This window comes from Zootoca vivipara, chromosome 6, assembly GCF_965207765.1.
Source record: "Zootoca vivipara chromosome 6, rZooViv2.hap1.1, whole genome shotgun sequence".
NCBI classification, from domain to species: domain Eukaryota; kingdom Metazoa; phylum Chordata; class Lepidosauria; order Squamata; family Lacertidae; genus Zootoca; species Zootoca vivipara.
In genome coordinates, this window is record NC_142589.1 from 82,557,434 (window position 1) to 82,584,890 (window position 27,457).

Genomic DNA, 27,457 nt, shown 5'->3' on the forward strand with positions numbered 1-27,457 from the left:
GGGGGGGGGTTGGTAGGAGGAGACGATCCTAAGCCCATCCTAAGGTGGGATGGAATGGAAGTCCAGCAAACAAACACCAGACCTCTATTTCTCCTCTTTATTAGAAAACCTTTGATGCCAAATATATTAAAGAAGGGGTAGCTGAATGAAGGGGTCATACATGTGCTTGGTTGTGGTGGCGTCTGGCTTCTCTGAAGGCAGGAGGTGTATCTTTTATGGGCTTCTGCTGGGCAATGGCTTGTTCATGTTCAAGCAGAGTTTGTGGCAGCAAAATGTTCTGCAGAAAAGGCCAGCCGGACACGTCTAGTGCGGGAATGTGGCTCGGTGGAACACAGCAAACGAAGAGCAGAGGTTGCCAGAATTGCCATCTAAGGTCCTGCGTTTCGAAATGCAGCCACCTGCAACCTACGGAACTCCTAGCCTCAGGGGGATGTATGCACTGAACTTAATGGGGATGGCTAATATAGGTTCCTTGACCTCTGTGACTCTGTGCTGAGTGGAAGAAAGGCTGTGTGTACACACCAATCATTTAAAGCACACCCAAACACAGGAATCCTGGGTATAGCAGTTTGTTAAGGATGCTGGGAACTGTAGTTCTCTGAGATGCACACTACAGTTCCCAGGATTCTTGGGAGAAGGGAATGTGCCGCAAATGTATAGGGCATACATAGTTGGGTACAAGTTTCTTTTTTTCTTTTTTTAAGAATAGTTAAATGAATGGAGGAGGATAGGCCTAACAGTGAATATTTGTGTTAACAGCTAATAATTGAACACTTGGGGGGGGGGTATATTCTCTCTCCTTTCACCAAGTGCCACAACCCATCTCTGAGCTGATGCAGCGGGGCATTGCTGGAGGAAGAGCCTGCGGAACTCCCATAGACAACTTCCTTCTCTCCTAGCACTGGCCCCATGCATTATGAACAGTCCAGGCTGCAACACTCCCTGCCTGCTAAGTGGGTGGTGGCCCACTGTACGTGAGCATGAAGTGGAAGGATCTGGAGTAGCCATTTTCCTGGAGGCAGGAGAGCTCCGACGGGTATAGAGGAAAGGGGCTGGCCAGGAAGAGTAGCAGCAGCAACAGGCTGGCACTGAGGATCATCATCGTCCTGTTCCATATGGCGGGGAGTCTGGGGAGCTTCTGGGTTCGGAGGCAGGAGATGATCGAAGGCTGTTGCAGGCTGGATCTGGAAGACGAGCAAATTGTTCAGATAATAACAATAATATTTACATACATGTATGTATGTATGTATGTATGTATGTATGTAAACTGGGCATGTGTGTTCCTCTCCAATGTTCAACAAAACCACTGGACCGATTGCGTTCAAATTTTAACACAAAGTCAAATGTGACTGGAATAGCTAGCTCAGACTATTTTCAAAGACAAATTCATACCTGAGCCAGGTAAAAACCCCAAAACCCTGTGTTCAAAAACACACAACTCACCCTAAAGTGCATGCTGGGAAATAGAATCAGGAGACCATGCACACCAGCGGCCTCTAGTGGCGGCTACACTGGTACTGCAGGTAGGAAAGCTTCCCACTACACAGCAGCTCAGCTCGCCTTTGCAGACTAGGCTGAGTAGAGGTTTGAAGACTAGGCCGAATAGAGGTGGGGGCTCCCCTGGGTGGGGGAGAAGGGGTCGGGAAAGATCATGGAGCGGGACAGGGTGGGGACAATCACAGGGATGAGCCACAGGGGTGGGGGGAGGAGTCTGAAGGGGGATTCTGAGGCCCCATTTAACAGACTAAGCTACAGCAACACGTGGCAGGGCCAGCTAGTAGTAATAATAATAATAATAATACCTTTATTGTCATTGTACAACCTGTGTACAATGAAATTAAGCGAGCCTCCCTCCCCCCCCCAACACTCAATCTCTTATCGAACAACATACCACCTCGCAAGTCAATTTCGCTATGTTATTTTCTATTCAACAGCCTAACAGCCCACAGATAGAAGCTATTTTTTAGACTGTTGGTATGGCTGATTATACTTCTATATCTCCTGTCTGAGGGTAGGAGATTAAAGAGGTGATGGCCGGGGTGTGAGTCATCCCTGAGAATTTTTCTCACTCTCCTAAGGCAACGATCCCTTGCGATGTCATCTAGCAGACTTAAGGGACAGCCCATGATATCATGTGCTGTGTTCACCACCCTCTGTAGAGACACTCTGTCTGTGGCTGTCAGGCCAGCATACCAATTCGTAAATCTGGTTGTTGGGATACTTCTTTGAAGTCTTTATGGACTGTTGTTGTTGTTTAGTAGTTTAGTCATGTCCGACTCTACGTGACCCCATGGACCATAGCACGCCAGGAAGGCAGTCCTGTCTTCCACTGCCTCCCACAGTTTGGTCAGACTCATGTTAGTAGCTCCGAGAATACTGTCCAACCATCTTGTCCTCTGTCGTCCCCTTCTCCTTGCGCCCTCAATCTTTCCCAACATCAGGGTCTTTTCCAGGGAGTCTTCTCTTTTTTTTATTTTTTTTATTTTTTTTTAAAATGTTTTTTATTTATTTCAATCTTTAAAACCATACAAAAGAATAAATCTTCGTTTACCAAACAATGAAGAAAAGAAAAGAAAGGAAATAGGAGGAGAAAAAAAGGAAGAAAAAAGAAAGAGGTGGCTATGTTGAGCCTACCATGTCCTAGTCTATACACAAGTTATCTTCTCTAACCAACCTAGATATATACAAAAAAAAAAAAAAAACATACACAAAACATGAATGAGTAAAAATACATAAATAGAAAAATAACAGCGGTCTTCCAATCATATCCTATGCAAATTACATTAATCCATCTTATTATATACAAAAGGTTCACCTCAATTTTTCCTTTTATTTTCCAATAGGTTCAGTTCCAATCTGCTTTCATGATCTTGTTACTTTACTCATTAATATATAATCATCAAAAATCCTCCATTCCTCCTTTATTTTTTGTTTTGTTTGTCCTCTAATTCTCCCAGTGACCCTGGCTAGCTGTGAATATTCTTTCATTAAAATTTGCCAATCTGATACGTTGGGTGTGTTTTTATTTTTCCAATTTCTGGCGATTAGGACCCTCGCAGCTACAATACCATACATAAGTAGTATTCTATTTGCACTTTTTATTTCTTCTGGTATTATATTTAATAGGAACATTTCTGGTTTTTTTATAATCTTGCATTTCAACATTTTCTTTAATTCTTCGTAGATGTTATTCCAATATTTGCTTATCTCAGCACATTTCCACCACATGTGCATTTGTGTTCCTATTTCCTTCTCACATCTCCAACATTTTGGTGACTTGTTTTTATACATCTTGGCTAGTTTTTCAGGGGTCTGGTACCACCTGTACATCATTTTAAAAATATTTTCCCGCAGATCATAGCAGGCGGTAAATTTTATATCTTTTCTCCACAGCCTTTCCCATTGTTCTATAAGGATGTTATGACCAAGGTCCTGGGCCCATTTTATCATGGAAAGTTTCGTCTGCTCCTCTTTTAGCTCCCATTCCAGTAACAGATCATACATGCGTGAGATTAATTTTTTATCATTATGTATTAACTCTTTTTCAAATTTAGACCTCTCCTTTGCAATTCCCAATTTTTTATCCTCTATTAGTCCCTGATTAATCTGGAAGTATTGCAGCCAGACCGAAAGATGATTCTTAATTTCTTCATACCTTTTTAATGTTGGTTCATTCTGTATATTTTCCAATAACTCATGGTATGTGACGACTTTTTCTTCCATATTTACTTTTTTGACCGTAATTACATTTATCGGTGATTTCCACAAGGGTATTTTGGGTTCTAATATGCCTTTGTATTTCACCCATATCAGGTACAGGGACTTTTTTATTAGATGGTTTAAAAACCCCTTATGTGACTTGACTTTCTCATGTAACAGGTAGGAGTGCCACCCAAATCTATTTCCTACCCCCTCTAGGTCTAGAACCTCTGGCCTCTCCAGGGTTATCCAATCTTTTACCCAGACCAGTCCAGCTGCTGCATGGTACAGCTCTAGGTTGGGGAGGGAGAATCCCCCTCTTTCCTTCCTGTCTGTTAATAACTGATATTTGATCCTCGGTCTTTTATTATTCCACACAAATTTGGTGAGGTCTTTTTTCCACTCGGCAAAACATTTTATTCCTCCCAAAATTGGTATTGCCTGAAACAGGTATATCAATTTTGGGAGTATATTCATTTTCACTATTGAGACTCTGCCCCAGAGGGAGAGATGTAGTTTACTCCACTGTTCCATTTCCCTTTTAATCTCACTCCACACTTTTTTGTAGTTATCCTCATAAAGTTTTAGGCTTTTTGCTGTTATCCAGATACCTAGGTATTTGACCTTCTTTCTTAATTCCAGACCTGTCAATTGATTTAACTCTTCCCTTTCCTTTTTGTCCAAATTTTTAGTTAGCAACGTAGTTTTTTTATAATTTATCTTCAGTCCCGCCACTTTCCCATATTCTTTTATAATTTTTAATACTCTTGGGATGGTTTCTTTTGGGTCTTGCGCTGTTACTACTATATCGTCCGCGAAGGCACGTATTTTATATTCTCTTTTCCCAACCGTTATACCCTTTATCTCTTTTTCACTTCTGATTTTGTTTAATAGCACTTCTAGCACTAGAATATATAGCAGGGGGGAGAGAGGGCAGCCTTGTCTGGTGCCTTTCTCTATCCAAAAAGATTCTGTCACTCCTCCATTTATTATCAGTCTCGCCTTCTGTTGTTGGTATACAGCTCCTATGGCCTTTTGCATCTTTTCCTGCAGACCAATCATGCTTATTTGTTTCTTCAAAAATTCCCATGAGACATTGTCAAATGCCTTTTCGGCATCTATCATCAATAAGGCAGCTTTTTTGTCAATTTTAAATTCCAAATATTCTAATATATCTATTATATTCCTGGTGTTATTAAATATCTGCCTCCCTGGGAGGAACCCTGCCTGGTCTGGGTGAATAATTTCCTTAAGTATATTTTTTAGTCTCTGGGCTATTATCCCTGCGAATATCTTATAGTCGCTGTTTAATAGAGATATAGGCCTGTAATTTGCCATTAATTCCAGGTCTGTATCTCCTTTGGGAAGGAGCGTGATATACGCTTCCTTCCATGTCTCGGGTATTATGCCTTTTTCTAAGGTTTGATTCATTATCTCTTTTAGGGGGTTTAGGAGGATGTTTTCCATTTTCTTGTAATATTCTGTGGGAAGCCCGTCTGGACCTGGCGCTTTTCCTAATTTACTTTTCTTCATTGTCTCTTTTATCTCTTGTACGGTAATTGGTTTTTCTAATTCCTTAGCTTTTTCTTTAATATTAATCCTCAATTGGTGTTTCTCTAAATATTTATTGATCTCCTCCTTATTTTCCTCATTTTTCTTATACAATTCTCCATAGTATTTTACAAACTGTCTGGGGATTATCTATTATTTTTGTTCCTTCTCTTAATCTGTTTACCAATTTCTCATTTCTTCTCTTTTTGAGTTGCCAGGCCAGATATTTACTTGGTTTGTTTCCAAACTCGAAATTGTTCTGTCTCCATAATTTATGTCTCCATTCCATCTCTTGTTCTATTTTAATTTTGTAGTCCACTTTTAATATACCAATTTCTTTCCTTATTTTCTCATTATTGGGGTTTTTGTTCAGCTCTTTTTTTTTCTCTAGCTCTTCTGTTATTCTCTTTTTTTCTTTTTCCTTTCTGTTTTTTAACATGGCATTCTGCTTAATAAAGTATCCCCTTATCACCGCTTTACTGGTATCCCAGATGGTTTTAATGTTTATGTTGTCATTGCTGTTTAACTCAAAAAACTCTCTCAGCGTTTCTTTGGCCCCTTCTATGATTCTTTCATCATACAGCAATGCATCATTTAGTTTCCACCTTCTCATTCCCGTCTTCCATTCAGCCCTTAGGCTCATAATTATGGAGTTATGGTCTGATAGTATTCTAGGTTGTATTTTGACCTCCTGTATTCTTCCTAGCATTTCTGTCGATAGCCAGATAGCATCAATTCTGCTTGCCATGTTTTTAGAATTAGAGAAATAGGTGTACTCCTTTTCCATTTCATTCTTATGCCTCCAGGCATCTTTCATATCTAAAGTTCTTACTAAATTGAAAAAGGATCGCGGTAGTCTCCCTTTCTTGCTTTCTCTCCCCTTCCCTGTTCTATCTTTTTTTGGATCACATACTCCATTCAAATCCCCCATTAGTACCATTTTCCCTCCGACATATTCCAACATTTTCATCTCCATCTTTTTATAAAATTCTAGTTTTTTATCGTTTGGCGCATATATCCCCATTATGTATATCATTTCTCCTAGATGTTTTATTTTTATCATAACCAATCTACCTTCTTGGTCCGTATATACTAGTTCCGGCTCCAGACTCGCCCTTGCGTAAATCACCACCCCTCTCTTTTTCCTCTCGTCTGCTGCTATAAATTCCACTCCTAATTTCGGGTCTATTAATAGTCTTTCATGATCTTTCTTAATGTGGGTTTCTTGCAAACAAATAATATCTAATTTTTGTTTAAGTAATACATGTCTTATACTATTTCGTTTCTTTTTATCATTTAAACCATTCACATTCCATGTGATTAATTTGAGATTCATTTTATTAATTTCAGTATACGATACCTTTCAACAAAGAAAAAAAAATGAGAAAAAAATAACATAAAATTGAATTTTCCTTTTATTTATTTACTTGTCCATCTTTAAAAAAAGGGGCTTCTACTTTTCGTCTTCACTATCTGTGTGAGTGTTTTCTTCTATCTGTTTTTGATGGGTTTCCTTTCCTGTCTGGCTTTTATCTCCTCCTAGTTGCGATTTATACCTTCTGTAAAAAATATCAGCAGCTTCAGGTGTAACAAACCTTCTTTTTCTCCCCATGTAAGTGAAGGTAAGCCCTTCAGGGTATTCCCATTTATAAAATATAGATTTGGCATTTAGGGCCTTTGTTAAAAAATGATATTTGTCCCTTTTTTTCAAAATGCGTGGTGGCACTTCTTTCAACACTATTATGTTTACTCCTTCAATCTTTAACTTATCTCCCCTCTTCTTCTGAAACATTTTATTCTTCAATCTTGTTGTATATAGTGTGATCAGACAATCTCCTGGCCAGTTGTTTTCTTTGGCCTTCTTGGAGTTAACTCTGAATAGTGTTTCTATCTCCTCCATCACTTCCTCTTCTCCTATTTGCAACCACTCTGCTATTCCTTTAGGTATTAGTGTATATAGGTTCTCTTCCGGCATTTCCGGGACCCCCCTTAGCCTGAGAGTTCGTTCCCTAGCCTGCATTTGTAACAGAGCCATCGCATCCCAAGTGGCCTCTTGTCTTATTTTAAGTTCATCCCTCTCTTTTTTAGCTGTTTCACATTCCTTCTTACATTCCCTAATTTCCTTAAAAGCCTTCTTAACCAGTTCCTCCATTTGCTGTAGTTTTTCCTTATTTTCTTGCACTATCTTGGATGATTCTTTACCCTCCTCATCTAACTCTTTAACCTGCGTTTTTAACTCTGTTATTGCTTTTGAGTTCCCCTCTACTTTCCCATTTATTTTATCTAATTTTTCATCCAATCCCTTCATCTTATCATTTACCTCCATTTTCAATTCTCCAAAGTCCTTTCTCATTTCCAAAATGTCCCCTTTCAGACTCAGGATCAATTCTCTCATGTCCATCTCTCCTTCTGCTCCTGAGTTCCTTCTTGCCTGCTGGTTGAGTAGGGTAGTCTGGTTGTATTTTCCGCCTGCCATTTCCTTGTCACTCTTAAAAGTCCCCTTTCAATTCTTGAGTTGTCCTCTGGTGACGCTCTTCCCCCCTGGTCCAGCAGACTTTGGAGATCTCTCTGTTGCTATTCTCCTCCTATTGTTCTGCTTCTTGCCACTTGTGTCGCTGTTTCTTTTCTCTCTCGTGCGATGGTTCCTTCTTAGTCTTTCCTAGCAGTCATTTCCTTATTGCTTAACAGTCCCCGCCCCGCTTTGTCCCACGCCGCTCCATCTTTGTTTCAGGTATCGTTCCTGAGCCTCTAGTCTTTGAATTAAAATTCCATTGTCATGAGTCTCTGTCCTGCAATGGGTAAGTCTCTCTTTTCAAGCCTCTATTCTGCTTTCCTTACTCTGATGTTTAGATTTCAAACCGCTCTTTCCCCCTTCTCCTCCTCCTCTCCTCCTCCTTTCTCACAGTTAGCGGTTAACGTTTAGCGGCTGAAGCTTTCCTTGTTGCAGTAATTCCTTCAATTATCTTTCCCTGTTGTACTGTACCTTTCCGATTTTTATGAACACTTTCTTTGCATAGAATATGATTTTCTGTTCTCTCTCTCTCTCGCACTTTCGCCCAGTTGTTTGCGTCGCTCTGAATTGCCACGGCACCGCGCTTTCTTTCTGCCTCTGGTATTATCTTCTTAGTAATTCCCTTGCCTAATGTCCTTGTTTTTATTTTTATCGGTACCTTCTCTTCTCATGATGTGGCCAAAGTATTGGAGCCTCAGCTTCAGGATCTGTCCTTCCAGTGAGCATACAGGACTGATTTCCTTCAAAATGGATAGGTTTGATCTTCTTGCAGTCCATGGGACTCTCAAGAGTCTCCTCCAGCACCATAATTCAAAACATCCATTCTTTGGCGACCAGCCTTCTTTTTGGTCCAGCTCTCACTTCCATACGTCTCCTCCCACACCCCTCTTTGGCCTCTCAGGTTTGGAGCCGCCAGAATCATAGCAGATTGGTTCCAAGGCCAACCAGCTGCCCACCCCTATCACAAAGCGCAAAGCAGAGAGATGTCTTTGTCAAATTGGAGGGGCGCTCTCTTACCCCTGCTCAATGGTGACTGCGATTTCTGCTGATCGGGAGTTGAGGTGCTCCTTCTTGCAGATCTATGAAAAGAGGCACAGAGAGTGAACAGAAAAAGCAGGGGCTATCTGTTCAAACCTCCCAAGAGGGCAGGTTCTTTTTCTATTTGTTTATTAGTTTTCGTTGGTGGTGAGAGTGATTTGGGGCCATGGTTGGTTTGCCTTCATTTACAGTGGTACCTTGGTTCTCAAACTTAATCCATTCCGGAAGTCCGTTCCAAAACCAAGACACACTTACCCATAGAAAGTAATGCAAAACAGATTAATCCGTTCCAGACTTTTAAAAACAACCCCTAAAACAGCAATTTAACATGAATTTTACTATCAAACGAGACCATTGATCCATAAAATGAAAGCCATAAACAATGTACTGCAGTCACACAATCAATCAATCAGTAGCTGAACTGGGTTCCACGCAGTCACAAAAACAAAACAAAAAGAGCTGCAGATGCAAAAACGCAAAATAAATAGCAAAAACAGACAGACCTCAGCATAACATCTGAAGAAGCGTGCATGCACATGAAAGCTCATACCTATGACAAACTTAGTTGGTCTCTAAGGTGCTACTGGAAGGATTTTTTTATTTTGTTTTGACTCAAAACGGAAGTGAGGCACTCAAATTGGAAGCGTAACACTCAAAACAGAGCACGTTTGACTTCTGAAAAAAGTTCACAAACCAGAACACTTACTTCTGGGTTTGCAGTGTTTGGGTTCCAAGTTGTTTGAGTACCAAGGCGTTTGAGAACCAAGGGACCACTGTATAATTGCAAGGTGATGCCACCAGGGCTAAAGTCTGGTAGGAAGCACAAGCTCAATGGGCCTCCTAAATCCAGAGGGGTGGAAGTGGCTGGAGGTTGTCCAGTATAACCCAAAGAACGCACTCTGCACATGCTCAGAAGTGCATTCCTTGCAGCTTCAGGATCTCCAACCATTCATTTATCGGTTGCAGCCCAAGGCAGTGAAGCCACAAGGATCCAGGGATTTGTTTCCCGGTGTTGTCCAACCTATCAATTGCTTACCTGCCCAACGTTGCTGCCTGGGGTCGATCGAGTTTTCTTTTTCACCCGTTGCTGTGACTTCTGCCTCTTTGGTCGTTTCCCGCTTGCCTGAGATTGTACTGGGAATTGCAGATCTAGGACAGGTAGTGGGACATGCCCACAAGTCCCAGTGGCCTGCAGAGTGGACCGAAAGATTATAAGGTGCTGCCCTATATAGAGCCAGATCATTGGCCCATCTAGTTCAGTGCTGGCTACACTGGCTGGCAGCAGCAGCAGCTCTCCAGGTTTTCAGGCAGAGGACTTATTGCCCAGGACTGAACCTGGGACCTTCTCCATGTGAAGGATGTGCTGTTCCAAGGAGTGGTGGGCTCTTCCCCTGTTATCTGGAACATCTGCTTGACATGCAGAAGGCCTTGGGTTCCATCCCTGGCATCTCCAGGAAGGGCCAAGATGGGAAAGGCTAAAACCCTGGACAGCCACTGACCATCAGTGTACACCAATATTTCTCAAACCTGAGTCCCCAGCTGTTGTTGGACCACAACTCCCATCATCCCTAGCTAGCGGGTTGAGGGGTCAGGGATGATGGGAGTTGTGGACTCAAGTTTGAAAAACACTGGTGTACACCATCTTTACTCAACTTGGTGCCCCTCCAGATGTTTTGGACTACAACTCCCATCAGCCCATAGCCAGCACAGTTACAGGAGATGCCGTCCAAAAAGCAATGGAGCAGTAGATTCCTGCTCCCAATACTGTATATACATTCTCTACAACCCGAGATGTTCTCGTCCTGCTCCATCGGAAGAACTTACTTGTTCCACCTCCAGCTTCCCTCCCATCTTCTCCCGGCAGCTCTGGCCCAGCCAGGTCTCAATACGTTCGGGATCAAATCCCATCGGTTCCACTTGACGGGGGCTCCCTTTCTCTGCTGGCCCATTTTGGGGGTGCTGACATCCCTGGAGCTCCCATGAGTGCAGCATTCCTACCAGAGAAGGCAGCAAGAACATCAGATCAGGGTGGGAATCCTGCCTCTAAAGTGGAGCTTCAGTCTCCAGAGTAGATGGTCACAGAGCACTGGCAAACAAGAAAGAAACGGATATGCCTGGTCTTTATTGAGCATTTGTTTCTCATTTGCTTGTGGGGTGATTATAGGTCTTCTGTTTAACCCAGGAGTCAGCAAACCTTTTCAGCAGGGGGCCGTTCCACTGTCCCTCAGACCTTGTGGGGGGGCGGACTATATTTTATTTGGGGGCGGGGGCGGGGATGAACAAATTCCTATGCCCCGCAAATAACCCAGAGATGCATTTTAAATATAAGGACACATTCTACTCATGTAAAAACATGCTGATTCCCGGACTGTCCGTGGGCCGGATTTAGAAGGCGATTGGGCTGAATCCGGCCCCCGGGCCTTAGTTTGCCTACCCATGATTTAACCAGTCATTTATCCCACACTTTTAGCACATTATCCACATCACTTTCCTAGCTGCATAAATTAATAACAACAATAAATTATACTTCAACTTTTTCCCTGATAGGATTCAGCTTAGAGATAAAAACAAGAACCACTAAAAACACAGTGAAAACAATAATTAAGAAACAATTGTTGTTGTTTTCACACCAGAGTGCTTTAATATACTCTAAGTGGGCAAAAATCTAAACTTCCAGTATGTGATTGACTCAGTCTCGCAAAACGCTGGCGATCTGGAGGAAGCCTTCTATGCCAGACTTTACACACCTGCTGAAAACTTTTCTATTCTGCCAAGTCTGTACAGGCAATTAAGAGTTCAAAATAATCATGTGATTTCTGATTTTAACTCTGATTTAATTTGTATGGTTTTATGTACTCTTGTTGTAAACTGTTTTGATTTTGTTTTAATGAAATAACAGCATAAAATATTTTTACAAATAAGTTCCAGAGACACCCAAACGGATGATTCAGCTTATTAAACCAGCTTCTCCACTAAAAAGGGGACGGAGACCAAATGCGAGGACTTACCAGAGCTGCACCTTTTTATCTCCTGGTCTGTGACAGAGGAACTGAACTGCTCCCACTCCTCTCGGAAGCCATTCTGTACCTGTAAAGTTGTAAGGAAAGAAAGGAGGAGAACGATGGGGGCAGTTATGAAATCACAAGGAAAATGATTGAAGTAGCAAGAACAACAGCAAGATTTTGGGGTGGGGGAATCGGCCATTCTGAAAACCAGATGGGGTAGGGAGGAGGGGTTATGTGGCATGGGGTGAACACGGTTAATCTGTGGAACACTCTCCCACAGGAGGCAGTGATGGCCGCCAGCTTAGATGGCTTTAAAAGACAATTGCGCAAATTCGTGGAAGAGAAGTCTTATCAGTGGCCACTAGCCAGGATGGCTATTGCTCTCCCTCCACATTCAGAGGCAGCAATGGTTCTGGGTACCAGTTTCTGGAAACCACCAGAGGGGAGAGTTGCTCTCGCACTCGGGTCCTGCTTGCGGGTTTCCCAGGAGAGACATCTGGTTGGCCACTGTGAGAACAGGATTCTGGACTAGATGGGCCACTGGCCTGATCTAGCAGGCCAGCTTAAAACATTGTTTTGTTGCTATACTGTATATATCTATTTTAGGCAAAACAAAACAAAATAAAAAATAAATAAAATTCCTTCCAGTAGCACCTTAGAGACCAACTAAGTTTGTCATTGGTGTGAGCTTTCGTGTACATGCACACTTCTTCAGAAAAGTGAAGTAACCATATTCATGCTCTCTCCTCCTACCAAGCCCTGGGATTAAGAACTATTCCACCCACCCCAGCCATTCCCAAATGCTTACAGATAAGTCTCCTTGGCTGCCACATCTCAAAGGCAAGGAACGGGATGCACAAACAGAAGGCCTGCACTTCCGGCGAGGTTCTTCCCACTGGCCCATACCTGCAAGGTAACAAAACAGGTGAAAGGAATCCAGATGCTGCCCAATCTATCAATGAATATCTGCTTCTGTTTTCTTTAAAAAGTCAAGCTTCCAACCCTTATGACTAAGTATATAGTAGCCTTCCCCAGCTTGGCACCCTCCAGATGTTTTGGACCATAGCTGCCAAGTTCTCCCTTTTTTTAAAGGGAAATTCCCTTATGCTGAATAGGCTTCCTCGCGAGAAAAGGGAAAACTTGGCAGCTATGTTTTGGACTACAACTCCCATCAGCCCCAGCTATGAGGCAGTAACTGGCCCAAGGTCACCCAAGTGAGCTTTGTGACTGAGTGGGGATTTGAACCCTGCTCTCCCAGGTCCTAGCCCAGGTATGGCCCTCCAGGTGTTTTGGGACTACAACTCCCATAGCTAACAGGACCAGTGGTCAGGGATGGTGGGAATTGTGGTTCCAAAACAGCTGGAGGGCCAAGTTTGGCCATGCCTATCCTAGCACAACAGCCTAACCACACTGCCTCTTCTGCGGTGAAAGACTCATAGAGCTGAAGGTGTTGTTTGATGGCTGTAGGTGCTCAGAAACTCTGAAATGAATGATGATGATGATAATGATGATAATAATAAGAATAGTAGTAACAACAACAACAATTTATTTCTTATACCTCTCCCATCTGACTGGGTTGCCCCGGACACTCTGGGAGGCATGCAACAAAAATACAACATCAAAAATTAAAAGCTTCCAAAAACAGGGCTGCCTTCAGATATATTCTAAAAGTTGTGTAGTTCTTTATCTCCTTAATATATGAAGGGAAGGAGTTCCACAGGGAGGGTGCCACTGCCAAAAAGGCCCTCTGCCTGGTTCCCTGCAATCTCACTTCTCACAGGGAGGAAACCGCCAGAAGGCCCACGGCACTGGACCTCAGTGTCTGGGCTGAATGATGGGGGTGGAAATCTTCCTTAAGGTCTACTGGGCCAAGGCCGTTTAGGGCTTTCAAGGTCAGCACCACCACCGACACTTTGAATTGTGCTCAGAAATGTACTGGGAGCCAATGTAGGTCTTTCAGGACCGGTGTTATGTGGTCCTGGCGGCCGCTCCCAGTCCCCAGTCTAGCTGCCGCATTCTAGATTAGTCGCAGTTTCCAGGTCACCTTCAAAGGTAGCCCCACGTAGAGCGCATTGCAGTAGTCCAAGCGGGAGATAACCAGAGCATGCACCACTCTGGCAAGACAGTCTGCAGGCAGGGAGGGTCTCAGCCTGCGTACCAGATGGACCCTTGTTCCTGTGTCCTGATTCAACCCAGCTCCATACCCACAAAGCGGGGGGCCCTCCCTCCCTCACAGGCCACGCCTACCTGTGATGGCGCTGAAGTATGAGGAGTCCTCTTCATCATGCGACGTAGATCCCCCTATATCCACAGAAGGATCCCACTCCAGATCCACATTTGCCTCTACAGTGGGAGCTGGTTGCTGGCGGTGAAGCGAGGGGTTCTTTGGGGTTGACTGGCACATGGGAGCAGCAGGAGGCCGGGGTGGTCCAGTGCCATCATTGCCCACCCACTCCAGGGATTCTTCCATGAGGGACTCAGACTCCAAATCACTATCCCGGTCCGACAACCACTCGTCCTCAAAGACCTGGGGGCAAGATAATATGTTCAGGGGAGGAAGAGAGAGATCTGCAGACATGGAAGAGTTATCATCCACTTAAAGAAATCTCAGGCAGTAAACTCACTGCACCTTCAATGCCCATTTGCAACACATCCTTTCCCTCAAGGAATTCTGAGCGCTGTAGTTTTCCTGTCACAGAGTTACAATTCCCAGTTTAGCAAACTGCAGAGCCTAGGATTCTTGGAGGGGAAGAATGAGCTTTGCATGTGCTTTAAAAGATATAGTGCAGTGGGTTCCTAAAGTGGGGTGGAGATGCCAGAGATTGAACCTGTGACCTTCTGCAAATATCCTCTGCCCCTGAGCAACATCCTTCACTTGCAAGGGGCCAGATTCTGCACCCTTGTAGCGGTTTCTGTGCTTCTGTCATGCAATTCAGACATGTAAATTATCATTTGATGTACATAGCCTGCTGGATCGGGCCAATGGCCCATCTAGTCAAGCAGCCTGTTCTCACAGTGGCCAACCAAATGCCCATTATGGGAAACTTGCAAGCAGGACCCGAGCACAAGAGCAACTCTCCCTTCCTGTCATTTCCAGTAGCTGGTATTCAGAAGAATTGCTGCCTCCTCCAACTGTGGAGGAAGAACATAATAATCGTGGCTAGTAGCCCACTCCTCCATGAATTTGTCCAGCCCTCTATTAAAGCCACCCAAGTGGGTGGCCATTGCTGCTTCCTGTGGCAGTGAGTTCCACAGATTAACCCTGCACTTTGTAAATGAACACTTTTATTTTTCAACATTCAACCTTATTGATGTCCATGAATTCTCACCAAATGCAAGAGGGATAAAACCTTTACTCCATCCACTTCCTCCATGCCCCACAAAATTTAATAAACTATCATGTCACCTCCTGCCTTTTCTCAAAACTAGAGAAAACCTGCAGCCACCGGCCGATGAATATATACATGTGAGCTTAACCTAATCCTGACTATCTGTGGCTCGCCTGCCCCAGTGCCTTGATTGGCATATCAGATTCCCCCTCCCTCTTCCTGAGCAAGGGAGATCCCCAGTACTTACCAGCTGCATGCTGACCAGTCGCCGCCGGAAGCGGAAGACTCTGCGGAAGACCTCCTGGCAGAAACAGCTCAGGTCCTGCAACTCCTCCTCCAAGACCTCTGCGTCCTCGGGCTGGCTCTTCTGGATCAGAGCTTCCCCGTGCACCAGCAGGTGGTCAACACGGTCTGCATTGGCTTGCACGTCTTGCTGGAATGCCTGGACGTCAGGAAAGAGAGATGCAACGGGCTTTTCCCTTAGCGGTTTTTGGACTACAATTCCCATCATCCCTGGCTAGTAGGACCAGTGGTCAGGGATGACAGGAGGTAGTGACAGCCACCAACCTGGATGGCTTTAGATGTATATTTTGATCTGTTTTTAGTTTACTGCCAATTTTAATTTTTTAAAAAATGTTTTAACTTGCTGTTTTCAACTGTTTTTACTGATAATTCTATGGGGTTTTTTCTATTTGTAAACTGCTTTGCCTTTTTTAAAAAATCAAGCAAAATATACCTTTTTATGTGGCGCTTTTTATTTCTGGAGGTATTCAAAGCTACGCAGTACCGGCAACTTCCCCCACCCCACCCCCAAAATATTAAAATTATGGCACTTACTGTAACAATTTCATGGCAAGTAAAGGTAAAGGTAAAGGGACCCCTGACCGTTAGGTCCAGTCGCGGACTACTCTGGGGTTGCGCAGCTAATCTCGTGTTATTGGCTGAGGGAGCCGGCGTACAGCTTCTGGGTCATGTGGCCAGCATGACAAAGCCGCTTCTGGTGAACCAGAGCAGCGCACGGAAACGCCGTTTACCTTCCGGCTGGAGCAGTACCTATTTATCTACTTGCACTTGATGTGCTTTTGAACTGCTAGGTGGGCAGGAGCAGGGACCGAGCAACGGGAGCTCACCCTGTCGCGGGGATTCAAACCGCCGACCTGATCGGCAAGCCCTAGGCTCTGTGGTTTAGACCCTTCCTGTAACAACTTCATGGTGAGTACCAGCCCTTAAAAAAAAACAACACTGAAATTATTATGAAATAAGATAAAACTTCTGAGCTTTTGTTGGACACTATCCATGCATTGATTCTCCCCCTTTTTTTTGCAAGAACATTGAGGTCCAGAAACGTTTTCCTCAGCAAATGCCAACCTGCTCAAGATGCCAGATCCTGAGCTGAGATACCAGACTCCAGAAGCGTTCGGTGAATCCCTGGGAAAACGTGTAGCCTTGTGGGAAATCTGCAAGAGTGCAAATTCTTGATTCCCCCCCTCCATGGGCCTCTTCCTCTGCTTTTTACCTACCTGCAGCTGTATCATTTTCTCCAGCGACGTCCCTCCAGAGAAGTGCTCCACATCCGTCAGTCGGAGGTCCAGCTCCACCAGCCACACCCGGATGGTCTCTTTCTCCAGCTCAAACTTTTCCCACTGGTTCACGAAATGCTGGGAGGGGGAGGGAAGGGAAAGAGCATATCAAACACTGTCCTTTGTTCACAGAGCTAAGAGATGCTTGGACAATTTTGTAGGAGGAACATCTGCCCTGAAGTGGCTATTCAAAAATGGTTATCCCTGTGACCAAAAGCAGGGGGCGCCGTGACTCAGACTCCCAGTTCTCTGCCTCTTCTAGGGGTTTGTGAATGTGTGTAGGAGAGCCATAGCTCAGCAGTAGGGTGCCTGCCTTGTAAGCGGAAGGTCTCAGGTTCAGTCCGTGGTGTTTCCAGATAGGGCTGCCTAAAATCCTGCAGTGCTGCTGCCAGTCAGTGTATTAGACAGTACTGAGTTAGATGGAGCAAAGATCTGACAACTTCCCGTGTTCCTGAACTAGCCCAGTGTATAAAGTTAAAATTCAGGTTCGTTACTCCACGGTCCTCGAAAGGTTATCCAGGAGGGAATGTGGACCTCAAGGTGATTTTAGAACTCCAAGGTCCAGCGCCCACCAGGACCCACCTTCAGCCTCTTGCAAATGGCAGCCGTCCGAGCCTGCAGGTCATCCCAGCGCTGGTTGACTTTTTGCACCGTGGGCCTGAGCTGTGGGTCGTTGCTCCCAGTCCTCACCAGCTGATGGTATCGCCTGTTTAAGGATTCCAGAGGCAGCAGCTTGTCTGACACTTGCCTTTGTAGCACCTGAAAGGGAGCCATGAAAAAAAATGCCAGTGGGGAGCATTGAGACTAGAGCAGGCACAAGTCTTTGCTCCCAACCCCCTACAAAGTGGTTCAGGACTGCCTGCAAACAAATAAAGGTAAAGGTAAAGGGACCCCTGACCATTAGGTCCAGTCGTGACCGACTCTGGGGTTGCGCGCTCATCTCGCATTATTGGCCGAGGGAGCCGGCGTATAGCTTCCAGGTCATGTGCCCAGCATGACAAAGCCGCTTCTGGCAAGCCAGAGCAGCACATGGAAACGCCGTTTACCTTCCCGCTGTAGCGGTTCCTATTTATCTACTTGCATTTTGACGTGCTTTCGAACTGCTAGGTTGGCAGGAGCTGGGACCAAGCAACAGGAGCTCACCCCGTCACAGGGATCCGAACCGCCGACCTTCTGATCAGCAAGCCCTAGGCTCAGTGGTTTAACCACAGTGCCACCTGGGTCCCTGCCTGCAAACAAATAAACGGGTGAATAAAATGTTATTAATGTAAGGTTACCAGACATCCCTGTTTCCTGGGGACAGTCCCCGGATTTACAAATTACCGGTAGTCCCCTGACAAAATCCTTTAAAGTTGAAAAGTGTCCCCGGATTCATTGAAAAAAAATCTGGTAACCTTATATTAATGGCTCATGCAGCTTTCATGTGCTATCACCTAGAAATCGGTTCTGCCTCCTGTGTGATGCCTTGATTTTTTATTTTTTTTAAAAAAAACACTGCCTCTTAATAATATTTTAAACTGCATTTTCCTCTCAAAATACCCATTTCTAAATGTGTTCTGTCTCCAATATATTTTGATACATTGCTGGGCTATGTCAGTGGTTCCTTAAGTGCACAGTCCCACCCCTTGGGGGGCAGTAGGACTGCCTAGGGGGCGGCAGAGGGGTGCCAAAGGTGTATATGGCCACCAGACTTTGAAAAGCCGGCATCGCTGGATCAAGTTCATCCATTCTGTAGACTTAAACTAAATCATTTTAATTGGGTTTTGAATAAATATGCAATTAATTGTTAACTGTTTTAAATTATCACATTATTATTTTCCTTGGTGGGTTGTGCAAACTGCTATTCCTGAATAACGCTTTTCAAAGGGTAGGGCAGGGGGCACCGAGGATGAGTTTAGGGAACCAAGCAGGCAGTGGCCTGAAAAACTTTGGGAACCACAGGATTGTGGCTAACTTTATTAGATTCAAATTTGGCTTCCCACTAAGAAACAAATGTCCTTGTCTGACAGCTATGCACCCTCCTGCCGCCTGACATTTACTCACCGTGAAGCAGGTGGGAGGGAACCGTAGGCCCTCCAGATATTGCCTGAGCTACAACTCCCAACAACCCCGGCAAGCATGGCCAGGGCTGGAGAAGAGTTGTAGTTCAGCTGTGAAGCCCAAGGGTAGTGCCTGTATTTATTCCAGATCTCTGGGTTCTGCAATGAGAGCCAGTGTGATGTCGTGGTTGACTAGCACATGGGAAACCAGGGTTCAAATCCCCACTGGGCCATGAAGCTTAGCTCACTGCTGGTGACCTTGGGCCAGTCACTGCCTCTCAGCTAGAATAATAGAATTGTAGTTGGAAGGGACCTCTAAGGGCCATCTAGTCCAACCCCCTGAATCACAGGCATCTTGCCCACAGCCATCCCTGGGTAGGCTTGAACCACCAACCTTCTGGTTACACACACTGACTCACTGAGCCACACAGTGCACCGACTTAATGTTGTGGAGATGAAATGAGGAGGGTGGGCGCCTTGGAGGAAAAGGTGGGATATAAAATAAATAAGTAAATAATAGGTGCTTTATAAATGACCTATACCGAGCAAATAGAAAGAGGGGGAGAGACATGTCACCCAGAAGCAGCAGAAGTCACAGCGCCTGCAACATTTCCGTGCAAATTGTATTCGTCATAAGTGATGCTACAACGTTCATTAACGCACCACCACAAAATTAAGTCCTGGTGCACGTTTCGGAGTGCCAGAACCATCTCCTTTTTAGCAATTCAACCTGCTGGCTGGCAGTCAAGGTGTCTTGCTTTGAGCGGTAGGAATTTCTGAGCGAGCCGTTCTCATCTTTCAGTTCCTCTCTCTCATGCACAAACACACACACAAGGTGACCTGGATTGCTGCGGCTTCAAAAGTTGTTAATTCACACAAAAGTGTTGGTAGTGGTGGGGAAGAGAACAAAGCTGCATTCTCTCTCCCGCTGGCTCCCCTCGGAAGGGTGGCCCATCCTTTCTAAATGCCTCATTTGTTCGCTCATTTGTTATCTTTGGCCCATCGCTGCTCCTTTAAGATAAAAGGTCCGGCGAATCCCAAGCTATCAAATGAGTAGCTGGCAAGGGAGGCTCTGTAACTGGCAGCTTCAGGACTGCATAAGACACAGAGGACACTTGAAACACACGGATTCCCCTGAATAATCCCAGGAACTGTAATTCACAGTGCTTTCTAAATGCCTCATTTGTTCGCTCATTTGTTATCTTTGGCCCATCGCTGCTCCTTTAAAGATAAAAGGTCCGGCGAATCCCAAGCTATCAAATGAGTAGCTGGCAAGGGAGGCTCTGTAACTGGCAGCTTCAGGGCTGCATAAGACACAGAGGACACTTGAAACACACGGATTCCCCTGAATAATCCCAGGAACTGTAATTCCCAGTGCTAAAACTCCCAGCGTTCTTTGGGGGGAAGCAGTGTGCTTTAAAGGGCATGCTGTGTATGCAAAGCAAGGGCCAGAGAACCCGGCCCTCAGGAGGTCCCTCCTTACCTTGAACCTTTGCAGCTCTTTCTTGGAGTTGGCATAGGACACCTGCGAGGAGTTTGGGGAAGCAGCCATCAGCTCGGCAGCCCACAGCCAGTCCTGGAAGCGGAAGAGCAAGTCTTGGAAGGCTTTCCGGAGATGCCATGCCTGCTCCTCTCTGGTACGGAGAGAGGAATCGATCCGTCAATACACGAAACCAAGGCAGACTCTGGGAAGAAGAAGAACTAACCCACAAACGACCTGCCAGAACTCCCATCTTGAATTTAAAAACATTTATACAGGGTGAGTCTTTTAAAAGATGCCCCGTGGAACATGTGTACTCTGTATCCACGGGGCCTCTTTTAAAGGACTCACCCTGTAAATGGCTTAATTTAAAAAACAAACAAACACCTCTGAGTGTTATTTCAATTACTATGTACTTTTAAAAACATTATTTTTGTGGCAACAGGCCTTTGCAGCCGTTTAAATGTTGATTGATCAGTCTCCTGAGTGATTATCTGTATCCCCATCTGCACTTTATATTTAAAGCATTACGATACCACTTTAAACTGTCATTGCTTCCCCCCAAAGAAATCTGGGAGCTGTATTTTTCTTAAATAATGTTTCAATTCAAAGATTTTTTCACGAGTAACAGAAGTACATTCAGCGTCTCTGCTTTCAAGTCGTAGAGTCCTTCAAACAGTTCAGCTATGTTCAGTCTGAGACATTATTATTAGGGGTAGTATGAGTTTGAGGGAGAAAGAGAGGTGGAGAGGACAGGGGAGAGAATAGAAATGGAAGGAGTTGTAAACTTTCATTCTTTTTTTGTAATACGTGAGCGGAGCTATAGGTATCTTGGCAGGGGCGTCTTGCCCATAGAGGCAAGTGGCGCGGGGCCCCAGGGAGCAAAGTTCTGGAGGGTGCCAGGGAAGAGACGGAGGCTGGACGCTGCGCCTCCCAGCATCAGCTCGCTGCCCTCGCTCACCTCCGCCATGCCGCGCCGAAGCAGCGCTGCGCCCAGAACCTCTGCCTGCCATGGCCACCGCAGCATGGGCGCCAGGGAAGATGTGGAAGCTGGAGGAGCCGCCCTGAAGCCGCTGCCCGCCTCCTCCAGCCCTGCAAAGCTGCCGGCAGCGCCATAAAAAGGTAGGCAACTCTGGGAAACCGGGGGGGGGGGGCGCTGGAGGGATCTTTGCGCCACAGTGGCGGATATAAAGATGGCCCTGTATCTTGGTTTTGCTGACATAGTTGTAGTTTGTTGAGGATGCTGAGAGTTGTTAGGAGATGCCCCATTCCCTTCCCAGAGCAGTTTAGCAATAAACCCCTCTCCATAGCAACCTCTGGGAATTGTAGTTCTGGGAGGGGCTCTCCTAACAATGCTCAGCATCCTGAACAAACGACATTTCCCAATATTCCCAGCCACAATTCCCATGAATGTTTAAAGTGGTATCATTGTGCTTTGAATGTGTGGTTCGCAGGTGGCCTGTAATTTTTGTTATTTTTATTATCTCGAAACTCCATTTTGCATTTCATACTCCGCCTTGATACACTTTACGATACAGTGGTACAGAAATACTTGTAAATAAATAAATGTTAAGGTTGCTCACAGGTGAGCAAGAGAACCTCTTTTGAGGCACTCTGGGTCTTCACCCAAAGGCCTAGCCTAGTGCGCTAACCAAAATTCGGGAGATTTTTTTCAATGAAACAAGAGCTCACCTGATGCGTTTCTCCACGGACACTGTGGAAAAGTCGCAAACAGCCATCTCTGGCACCAGCTGCTCTCCACAGAGCGTGGCACACCCGTAGCAACTGTGGCTGTCCCTGAAATCAAGGGGCAGTTCCTGCCTCCAGCCAATTCTCTGCATCCCCAGCCCAGAGTTTTGGTGTGGTGGCTTCAGCTGACTATCTCTGTGGCGGAGGAAGCATCAGCGCTCTCTGAGAGTTTGCAGACGGCTCGGGAAACAATAAATGCCACATGGCGGCCTGTCAGTTCATGGAGCAAGTTCAGGATCTGCCCACCAACTCTGTCGGAGAAGGAGCACTGTTAAATTTTAGAGAACGAAAGGAAAAGAGAGAAATTAGCCATTGCAGATCTCGAGGAAGGGTGAGCATCAAAGTCTATCTGAAGAAAAGACAAAGGGGTCAAGGGGTCTAATCCTTTCTGACAGGCTTAGCCCAGGGGTGGGGGAGTGCAAGATAGGGCTCAGGGCATGTGCAGAGTGCATTTACCTAAGCGTCATTTACCTTTACTCTGAGGGTGAGGGCAAAGGCCTATTTATTGTAGAGAGTGGGAAAAAATCCAGACACTACAAAGAATAACCTTCTTTGAACAAACACATCCTCACCCAAGTTTCCTCCTCCTCTAGTTTCTTGCTTAGGTAGCCAAGTTCATAACTACATATCTGCTTCTAAGCAAATAAACACAGGAAGGTTTATTGCCCAGGGAACCCATTAATTATTATTATCTTAAAGTCTGTTGAGAATTTTCCGCATCACCTACTGTGCACCATCAGTGATATAAAAGGAGATCAGTAACAGAGGCTCACGCAGTCCAAATTATTTGCAGGCAGCTGATTTCTAAAGGAGGATAGAGAGAGAAGAAGTAGGACTACTCAGTAGTAAGCTGCACCTTTTGGCCTGGGAGCAGTGCCTCATAACTCCTGTGCAAGTGCAGGCTGTGGTGGTTCAACAGTTAATACAATGCACTCTGCATGTGGTCAGAGGCTGTCATTTCTATTTATTTCAAATAATATTTACAACCCATATTTTTCTTCTCTCGATTGAGTCACATGTAAGAGCCTTTGGGAAACCTGCAAGCAGGACTCCAGCACATGAACACTCTGCCCTCCTGCAGTTTCCAGAAACTGGGATCCAGAAGCGTTACAGCCTCCAACAGAGGACGCAAAACAGATTGATCATGGCTAGTAGCCTCTTTTAAAGCCATCCAAGTTGGTGGCTATCACTTCATCCTGTGGGAGGGAGTTCCACAGGTTAACTCTGCGTGAAGAAGGACTTTCTTTCATCTGTCCTGAATCTTCCAACATTCAGCTTCATTGCGTGTTACGAGAGAGGGATAAAATCTCTTCTCTATCAATTTTCTCCCTGCCATGCATAATATTATGAACTTCTGTCCTATCACCTCTTGCTCTCCTTTTCTCTAAACTAAAAAAATGTCCAAACACTGCAACCATTCTTCATACGGGGGTTGGACAAGATGACCCTCAGAGTCCCTTCCCACTCTATGATTCTCTACTCCACCCCCCCCTTTTGATCATTTGGGTTGCCCTTTTCTGAGCCTTTGCCAACTAGACAACATCCTTTTGAGAAGGTGCCTTTTGGAAGATGCCTTATGGTAAGTCAGACCACTGGTCCATCTAGCTCACTGTTGCCTGCACTGGCTGGCAGCAGCTCTCCAGGATTTCAGAGGTGGAACATCCCCACCCTTACCCTGGAGATGCTGCCTTGGGACTGAACCATCTGCATGCAAAGCTCTCTCAGCCCTACCTGGGGGTGCTGCTAAGAGTTGAACCTGGGACATTCTGCATGCATTCTGCTTCATAGCACTGAACTGCAGCCATTCCTCGCAGCATAAACAGCATAAACAGGAAGCTACAACATCAACCCATCAGGGATGCCCAACACATCTGAAAACCAGGCTCCATAAATGGGAATGCCTTCCCCCTAATCCTTAGTGAGAAAGAAAGAAAAAAGATATCGTACTTTGCCCATTCTCAAAGGCACTCTTGTCCTTATGATTAGCCCGGGGGGGGGGGAGGATTAACGGCTAACAAAATTTAGCTCCTCCTGGCTCTTTTCCTCCCAAAAGGCTAAGGGAATGGCTGTTTAGAAACAATGCCAGCCTCCTTCCCTTTTATGCTCAGGCCAGAAGATGCCCCCCCCTCTGTGCCCTGCCTTATCAGCCCTTGTGACTTTTTCAAATATTGCAAATATTCTCACTGCAGCTAAAACAAACACCGTGTTTCTCTTATGGCCCTTGCAGAATTATTGCGGCACCAAAGCAAGCTTCCCTTGAGTCCTCTGTGGCGTCCCCTGCCAATAGACTTGGCAAATACATATCGGTGTAGGCAGAGGTTTGTTTGGCTTGGCACGTAGCTGAGGCATGCACCTTGCAAACGGGCTGCTCCAGTCAGGGATCTGTTATCCAGAGTTTGTGGGGCGCAACAGTAAACAGGACAGTGGCTCTAAGCATACACAGTTCATTCTCTTTCCCCCACAGGTGTCTATGCCTGCCTGGGATCAGGGAGCTCAGAATTCATGCCAAAAGCTGTGGTCTCTAGGTAGATCAGAGGCATCTCGTTATCCAAAATTGAGCATCCAAGCTACTGAAGGTGCCAGAGGAAATACATGGTTTGATTAGTCAGAGTGAGAAACAGGCATTCCTCCAAGTTGAAAGGTCACCACAGACACAGGCAGGACACTCTTTTTGAATATAGGGCTTTGGTCCAGCTAGCTTAGTGTTGTCTACACTGACCAGAAGCAGCTCTTCAGGGTTTCAGAGTGCCCCTGGAAAATGTTTTGTTGTGGGACCCATGGTTCTTCTGCATGAAAACTTTTGCACATGGTGCTGTTGCCGTCAAAATGTCAGCCTGCATTCCTCATCCACCTTTAATCCTGATGCAACCTTTCTGGTGAAAATCCACTCATATAAAAATAAACCTCTTGTCAATATGACTTTGCAAATTATCCCCGGTAACTGTGCCTTGTCAATCCCATAATTTAGCAGCAAGAGAGAGTGCGCCACACCCGCAGGATTGCTGTGTGCAATTTCACATTCGTCAAACAGCCACCAAGAAGTCCAACAAACATATTGTTCTAACATATTGCAATGACATTTTGATTTTCCAAGATGGAGCAGGCTGTGTCTCTCTGCCTCACGCCATCATTGTAGTTTTCCAAACTGGCCCCAGTCCCCTCACTGACATGATATTCACTAGGCACAGTACTTAGATAAATTCCCAATATTTGTGTGTTTTCAAATTGCAGAAATTGATCAAAGGTTTGGATTTTGTCTGTTTCTCCAGACCTACACAAACCTCCAGTAGTACGGCTCAGCTTTAGAAACTGCTTTCAGCACTGCCAGCAGCCTGCCAATACCTGAGATAATGAGATAGCCCACAAGCATGCACAGAGTGCGGTTCATTTGCCATTGAATAAACACTGCCTCTCTATACTTATCTGGCATTTTGAGAAACATGCTCCCCCCCCCAAAAAAAAAACACTGAAGGAACTGCAAGAAGCAAAGAATTTAATACCCAAAATTTAATAAAACACAAATTACTACTCATTTCTTTAATATATTATTTTCACTGCCTATTTACCCTTAATGCACTGAAACCAAAACAGCCCCAAATGTGCCCTTAAGGTGCCATCCTACTAGCCTAATTTGGACTCCTTCAATTAATAAACTGCATTTCACATCATCCAATCCAGCAATTTAGGCTGCAATCCTCACCCCGCTTCCCTGAGAGGTGAGAGCAAGCCGCGTTGAATTCAGCAGGATTTCCTTCCAAGTAGACACACGGCTGGGCTTGCACTGTAAGACTGCAGTGCTCTGACATCATCCAAATCGAGACTGAAACGTTGCCAAGTTTTATGGCACTTCACTCACACCCTGACAGCAATTTAAGGAGCAGGTAGAAGGTTTCACTTCACGCCAGAGGCATAAATAAGCCTCAACCTGGAAAGCTGGCATGGGCAGGTGGCGACTTACCTGAACTGCCTTTCTAAAGAGTCACACAAAGCAGCCCAGCTTCATGTGGATCAGCGATCCCCGCCAGATCGAAACCCAGTGTCTGCTTGAAGTTTGGAGGCTGCCTCTACAGCGTGACCTTTTGCATTTCTCCCGCGCGCTTGTCAATCATTAAACAGGTGTCCTAGCGCAATTGCCACATCACCCACAGCGGTGAGCGCGCAACAGGCGCAGCTGGCTCCATCCTCTCCTCTGCAGGGCGCACGCACCTTGATGGATGGAGACCTGGAAGCGACGCGTTGAGAAAGGGGATGGACTCTGTAAGCGAAAGCGAAGGGTTGAAAAGGGCAACCCCTATGCCCCAAACCTCTGCCGCTCTTCCTCCTGCTTCCGTCCTCCCTCCTCAACAGGTGAGCTGTGTTCTCTCTCTCTCTCTCTGCAGATACCTGCACAAAGAGAAACCAGGAGCAGGGAGGGTTGCCAGGTAATTTGATTCTCCAACGGTAACACGGCGGGGGGAGGCCTAACCCATCGGTGCACTCCCTCGGACAAGCCAGGTGCTTCTTCCCCCTTTGCAACGAACAAGAAATAAAGCACACACACTGCACCGTAGCCTAAGGAGAAACTGTGGCATTCTCTCCCCACTAATGTGAATGGCTATAACAAAGAAGATTAGGCAAATCTGTGGAGGAGAAAGCTATCAATGACTGCCAAGTCGGAGGCAGTGATGTTTCTGAATGCCGGTTGCTGGAAGCCACAGGAGGGGAGGGAGGGCTCTTGTGTTTGGGTCCTGCTTGCAGGCTTCCCATCATGGGGCATCTGGGAAGCCACTGTGAGAACAGGATGAGCCACTGGCCTAATCCAGCAGGCTCTTCTTATGCCACGCTCACAGCCTCCTGGGGGCTCACTGAAGGATGGCCGTTCCCCAGGGGTGATCCAGCTGATCCACTGTTTGCACTGCATTTACTATTTGCTTTACAGGTGCAATTTTATTATTCATTTTACACTGCCCACCACTAAGACTTTTTATTTGTAATGTTGGTGGTATATAAATATTTGCACAGAAGATAAAACAAATAAAACCTGGGAAGGAAACCCCATTTGGTGGCTTTGCTGACTTTGTTTCTTTGATTTCCGCTGTCAGCCGGGGTGGGGGTGGGGGTTGTCAACTAAAATGGAACCGGATCTGAACAGCTAAGTCTCAGAGAAAGGCCTGAGATCACATGAAAAAAAGCAGTCACTCTCTGATTCACCATTATCAAGTACAGATGGTTGTACATGTTTTCTAATACAGTATATAACTTCTGTATTGTTATGTTTAATGTTTAGGGTTTTTCCCCTGAGACAGATAATAAGAAGAAAGTCACTCTCTTGCAGGCTTCTTCTTTATCCACCATTGTTTGTTTGTTTGTTTGTTTGTTTGTATTTATATCCCACCTTTTCCTCCAAGGAGCTCATGGTGGCCTACAAGATTCTCCCACTCCTCATTTTATCCCAACAACCCTTTGAGGTCACTTAGGCTGAGAGGCAGTGACTGG

The 27,457-nt window shown here is 45.3% G+C and overlaps 1 protein-coding gene and 2 long non-coding RNA genes across 4 annotated transcripts; 2 read left to right on the forward strand and 1 right to left on the reverse strand.

Moving 5' to 3' along the window:
• Positions 1 to 83: 83 nt before the first annotated feature.
• SYNE4 (spectrin repeat containing nuclear envelope family member 4) lies at positions 84 to 26,175 on the reverse strand. Of its 2 annotated transcripts, none has more exons than XM_035119719.3 (13): positions 25,941 to 26,175; positions 21,926 to 22,250; positions 20,237 to 20,387; positions 17,297 to 17,473; positions 16,655 to 16,792; positions 15,382 to 15,576; positions 14,053 to 14,332; positions 12,614 to 12,711; positions 11,809 to 11,887; positions 10,625 to 10,794; positions 9,837 to 9,989; positions 8,780 to 8,841; positions 84 to 1,184 (listed from the first exon to the last, which is right to left on the reverse strand). In XM_035119719.3, the coding sequence occupies exons 2-13, from the start codon at positions 22,072 to 22,074 to the stop codon at positions 950 to 952; spliced, it is 1,887 nt and encodes a 628-aa protein (XP_034975610.3). In that variant the 5' UTR covers positions 22,075 to 22,250; positions 25,941 to 26,175; the 3' UTR covers positions 84 to 949. The 2 variants fall into 2 exon arrangements, with proteins under 2 accessions (XP_034975610.3, XP_034975611.3); XM_035119720.3 differs by lacking the exon at positions 25,941 to 26,175 and adding an exon at positions 25,683 to 25,819.
• Positions 7,954 to 12,463, forward strand: LOC148685494 (uncharacterized). The gene is made up of 2 exons (XR_015950353.1): positions 7,954 to 8,048; positions 11,723 to 12,463. It is a non-coding gene; the product is annotated as an uncharacterized LOC148685494 (long non-coding RNA).
• On the forward strand, positions 26,119 to 27,019 carry LOC148685495 (uncharacterized). The gene is made up of 2 exons (XR_015950354.1): positions 26,119 to 26,239; positions 26,362 to 27,019. It is a non-coding gene; the product is annotated as an uncharacterized LOC148685495 (long non-coding RNA).
• Positions 27,020 to 27,457: the final 438 nt, after the last annotated feature.